General features: G+C 35.0%; 1 protein-coding gene across 1 annotated transcript; it reads left to right on the top strand.

Moving 5' to 3' along the window:
• The first annotated feature begins 1,628 nt into the window (after window positions 1–1,628).
• On the top strand, window positions 1,629–2,571 carry LOC125134928 (olfactory receptor 4K2-like). The gene is given in 2 exon segments (XM_047794510.1): window positions 1,629–1,781; window positions 1,783–2,571. Coding segments are annotated over 2 exon segments (942 nt in total).
• Window positions 2,572–5,505: the final 2,934 nt, after the last annotated feature.

Here is a 5,505-nt window from a genome sequence, read left to right as displayed (position 1 = left end):
ATGAATATAGTGGGATGGGGATAGCATCTAGGCTACAGTAAAGATAAGACAAATAGGACCTATTATTTGATTTGGGGTCTGCAAATGTTACCTTTCAGTTCCTCCAACCATAAGTGAGAATAAGGTCTATGTTTTTCTGTTTAGAATTGGTTGAACACTTCATTTATTTGGCTGTATTTTTCGCCAGTTGTTTTATTTGTGGGTGTTCAACATCTATAAAGAAATTATAAATTACTTGAAGCAGAATGGAGTGTTCCTGGATTTTATTCTCCACTGTCTCTAGAATAGGATTAGATAGTCAAGACTGCTTATTAGTGTTTGTTGACTTGATATCTCCTGCTACCTCTTAAATGATGTCTTTCCCAACTTCCATTCCCTGAATCTCTCAGGTCCAGGTAAAAACAAACATTGTAAATTCCCATAAGACTCTAGATATATCTTCCTATTATGAACCAAATAATACCATCTTGGTTGTTTAATAGATCCCAATGTGATACAATTTCCTGGTCAATTCCCAAGTTCCTATAGCATCTATTTTTATCTACAACTGCTAAATCACTGATAGTTCAACTAGGTCATTTATTTATACTTAAAATTACCTCTTATATGTTCCCTGTCACAGCCTTTTCAACACTCTGAAGAGTCCAAAGCCCTGATTCTGCTTAGATCTGGTAAGCAAAGGTGTTTTTGCTCTCTGCCTTTCCTTCTACCATCTTCTAACCCCTACTCCATGGAGCTGAGGTCAATAAATAGTTTGCATATGTTGGCATGTATAAAAGGAGAATTCAAACAAGAGTTGAATTTAAACAATGAGATTGACCTTTGAGCTCTTTCCCATATAAGTGATGTGATATATTCTTTAGGAGACAAGGTAAAGTTTTAAGTCATAGAATTACAAATATTTGTAGGAGCAAACTCCTATTTAAAAAAGCAATTGAGAGAAAAGAAGTTAAATGCCCTTCCTTGGGCCATATGGCTATATTGTAGTATATCTATTCCACTGGGTAAATATCAGCAATACTAATTTTCTCTGTGTTTCTGATGGGTCTAAATCTATGAATATGTTAACAATTATCTGGAAATTTGCAAGAGTTCTACAACTATTCACTGAAGTCTCTATAATGTTTCTTAAGAGCTCATGTCACATATATGTGATATAATTTTTACATGTTCTTTCAGTAAGGATAACCTTATGGATGAATTCTAAATAACTAAACCTGTGTGTATGTGGTGCGTATGTGTTTAATGCATTTTAGGCCCAGAATAAGTTCCTATTTAATGTGAGCTACCACCTTCAAAGTTATACAAATAAATAAATAGACAAATACATAGAAAAGTTGATCTGTTAAGGATAATATAATCTCATTTGGATTTCTCATTGGCATTAGAAATTAAAGAGTTATTTTCAACATTTATGACTTAAGTGATATTTCACTGTGATTCCTAATACCCTATCTTTGAAACCAATATACCAAATAAAGATGAAAGTAATATTAAAGACAAGTTTTTATAGAGGAAGAAAGCCTATGAAAGTGGATTCTTGGAAATAGAGCTTTTGCTTCAATGGAATCATACTTTCCCTTGATTTGTTTTCTTCGGTAACAGGTTTTCACCTATCAGTCAGGACAATGGATGTGGCCAACAAGTCTACAGTTTGTGAATTTGTTTTGCTAGGACTCTCTAATTCCTGGAAACTACAGATGTTTTTCTTCGTGGTGTTTTCAGTGTTTTATGTGGCTACAATGGTGGGTAATAGCCTCATAGTCATCATAGCTATAAGCTGACCCTCACCTGCACTCTCCTATGTATTTCCTGCTTGCCAACCTTTCCATCATTGATATGTCTCTTGCTTCATTTGCTACCCCTAAGATGATTACAGACTACCTCACTGGACACAGAACCATCTCCTTTGATGGCTGCATCACCCAGATATTTTTTCTACACCTTTTTACTGGTACTGAGATTATTTTGCTTATGGATATGTCTTTTGATCGGTATATTGCAATATGTAAGCCTCTCCGCTATGCTTCAATCATAAGTCCCCAGGTGTGTGTTGCTCTTGTGATGGTTTCCTGGGTTGTAGGGGTCATGCATTCAATGGGCCAGGTTGCATTTGCTCTCATGTTACCATTCTGTGGTCCTAATGAAGTAGATAGCTTTTTCTGTGACCTTCCTGTGGTGTTCCAGCTGGCATGTGTGGATACTTACATACTGGGTCTCTTTATGATCTCAACTAGTGGCATAATTGCCTTGTCCTGCTTTATGCATTTGTTCAAATCATATGTGATTGTCCTGGTTACTATCAAGAAACATTCTTCAAAAGGATCATCTAAGGTCCTTTCTACTTGCACAGCTCATTTCATTGTTGTTTTCATGTTCTTTGGGCCCTGTATCTTCATCTACATGTGGCCACGAGGCAGTGTTCTGATAGACAAAGTCCTGTCTGTGTTTTATACCATCTTTACTCCCATTCTAAACCCAGTAACCTACACTTTGAGAAATCAGGAAGTGAAGAAACTGAAGAATAAGCTTCTGAATTCTAACAAGACAATGCCTTTGCATTATTTTTAGTTTTAACTTCTAGTTTTATTCCTGGGCATTAAAGTGTCACAATGTTTGTATACACAGCCTGTGTTAAGCTCTTATTTCTGTGGTTCCTAGTTGCAATTGTCAAAATTTGTGAAAGCACAAGATAAATTCATGCTAAAACTATTCTCATACATACATTTTAAATTTTAGAAAAGCAAGTTGGCAGAAGGAGTTTCACCAAGAAATAAAGAATATCTATAAAAATACCAAGATTGATTGTTTCAGTTAGGACATTCAATACTAACATTCTATTTATTGGAAAAGAGGAAAAGAAAATACGAAGAGAAAGTATATATCAAAAAAGAACTAGGGGATTCTCATGTGGTGCAGTGTTGTCACTGCAGCGGCTTGGGTCATGACTGTGGTATGAGTTCAGTCCCTAGCCTGGGGATTTCCACATTTCCATCATTTTGGTGAGGCCAAAAAAAAAAAAAAAAAGAACTAGGAAATAGTGACACATATGTACAACTAACAACTGAGTTACTCAGAGCATTGTCCCAAAGTATAACAAATTATTGAATATCTATAAGCCTTAGAAATTAAATATTTCTATAGGAGTAGCCTCTAATGCTAGACTGATCCTCTACAGACATCCCTCAGTCATTACTACTTAACACTTAAACAAATTTGTGAGTTCTTCTATTAAAGAAACTCTGAGTATATTTCATTACAAATGTTGATGAAGTGCAAAGAAAATGATGTAAGTAGAAAAGTCACCACCACTAACCTTTAGCTAATAAGTAAAGAAATACAGCCATGATAACTCCTTCTGATAATATAGGCTGAATAAAGAGGCTAGAGAATTCTACAGATGAAAAGTAATATGAAATGAGTTTAAAAGTAGTACACTTTGTTTTGTACAGACACTAATGCTGGTTTGATGCCTGGAAAATTAAAACTAGAATTAAATTAAGAGAAAACAGTTTATGATAATAGTGAATCTAGGGAGAGCTTATTAATGCTTCCCTTTAAAAAAGTGTATTGGTTCAATACTTTTGTTAAATTACTTTTTCCTTTTACTATTTGGATGCAAAGATAAGAAATTTGTGCTTAGTAATATACTGTTAATGTAGTAAGCACATTTTATAAACATTTTTTTAAATAATAATAATAGGTTCAAAATGAGCTTGAAGATACACAATATATCACCTGCTGGTACATACAGGAATTGCAAGCATCAAAGGATGAGAAATTTCTTGGATGCCTTGCTTGCAAATGATCTGCTTTAACTAATGGTAAACATCAACTGTTATTTGGAATTCACTCTATGATACTTATGAAATATGGTGTCTAGAATATTATTCAACTAGTATCCATGAGAAGAAAGATCTGTTGCAATCACAGTATTTGATAAATATCAAGTTGTTATTTTCTGGCATTATTGAGTCAATAGAGAAAATCAAGAATAACAGATGAACTAATCACCATTGACAAGACAGAAGTTAAGAAAATAAAATATCCCGTGTTTCATTTTAAGCCAAATGATAAGAGGGATGTTTCTTCCTCAATGTGTTTTTATCTTATTCATTAATGTATTAAGGAAATAAGTAAACAATTTTAGAATTTAAAAGTGTGATATTGTGTTTAAACCTAGGCATTTTTGAAGTTGTTGAATAAAATGTCTACAGTATTAACATGAGAATAAAACCTGTTTATATCTGCAAAATAATAGCATAATTCTATTTGAAATAGGGATAATAATAGCCAAATTTTGGTTGTGTGTATACATTTTCTCTCAGTTTCAGTTACATGTGAAAATATGTTTGGATCAAGGAACTCATTTATTTTTATTTTATTTATTTTATTTTATTTTAGTCTTTTTGGCATTTCTGGGGCTGCTCCCACGGCATATGGAGGTTCCCAGGCTAGGGGTTGAATCAGAACTGTAGCTGCCGGCCTACACCAGAGCCACAGCAACACGTGATCCAAGCCACATCTGCAACCTATACCACAGCTCACCACAACACTGGATCCTTAACCCACTGAACAAGGCCAGAGGTAGATAGAACCCACAACCTCATGGTTCCTAGTCGGATTTGTTAACCACTGAGCCATGATGGGAAGTCCAAGAACTCATTTATATATAAATTTTCTAACCGGTGTTTTAGAGATGCTCCAAATAACTCTTTCAAATAATGTATTTATTGTAACAGGAAATACATTTTAAAATGAATTGATTTTTACATGATAAAACTATAGAGACTTTTTATTTTTATTAATTTTTCTTCCATATGCACCCATAGCATATGGAAGTTCCTGGGATAGGGTTTTCATTGGAGTTGCAGCTGCCAGCCTATGCCACAGCCATGGCAATGCCAGATCTGAGCTGCACCTCCAACTTATCTTACAGCTTGTGGTAATGCAAGATCCTTAACCTACTGAGTGAGGCCAGGGATTGAACCCTCATGTTTATGGACACTATGTCGGGCTCAAATCTGCTAAGCCACAGTGGGAACTCTCTGGAAACTTTAAAGAGGTGTCATCAATCTTGAGTGCTTATGTGGATAATTTTAGAATCCAATGACATTTGTAAAAACTTCAACAATATAACTCATCAGCAAACAACTCTGTAAGGCAAGTCAATATTGAGATTGAGTTTTTGGATTGACAGTGAGGCTGTGTATCTGAGAATGAAAAGGCAGTCTCTGGAGAACTTCCATATATAAAGGAAACTTCCATTTTCCTTGATGGTTCAGCATGAAGGGTCAACATACAAGACACCTACCTCTACATATCACATAAACACTTAAATCTTAATCAGGAGGGTAGAGGTGTATTATTTTATCACCATGTCTTCTCAACATGCTGCTGACACTCTTGCCAAGGGTAAGTGGAGTGACATGGCCACAGGCTCCTTTAGCAGTTAGTAAAGATGGTGCAGTTAGAGGCAGAAATAATGTCTTGGAAAGCATGCTA

The sequence above is a fragment of the Phacochoerus africanus genome, chromosome 9 (assembly GCF_016906955.1).
Source record: "Phacochoerus africanus isolate WHEZ1 chromosome 9, ROS_Pafr_v1, whole genome shotgun sequence".
Lineage (NCBI taxonomy): Eukaryota > Metazoa > Chordata > Mammalia > Artiodactyla > Suidae > Phacochoerus > Phacochoerus africanus.
This window is presented reverse-complemented; position numbering and strand designations above follow the sequence as displayed.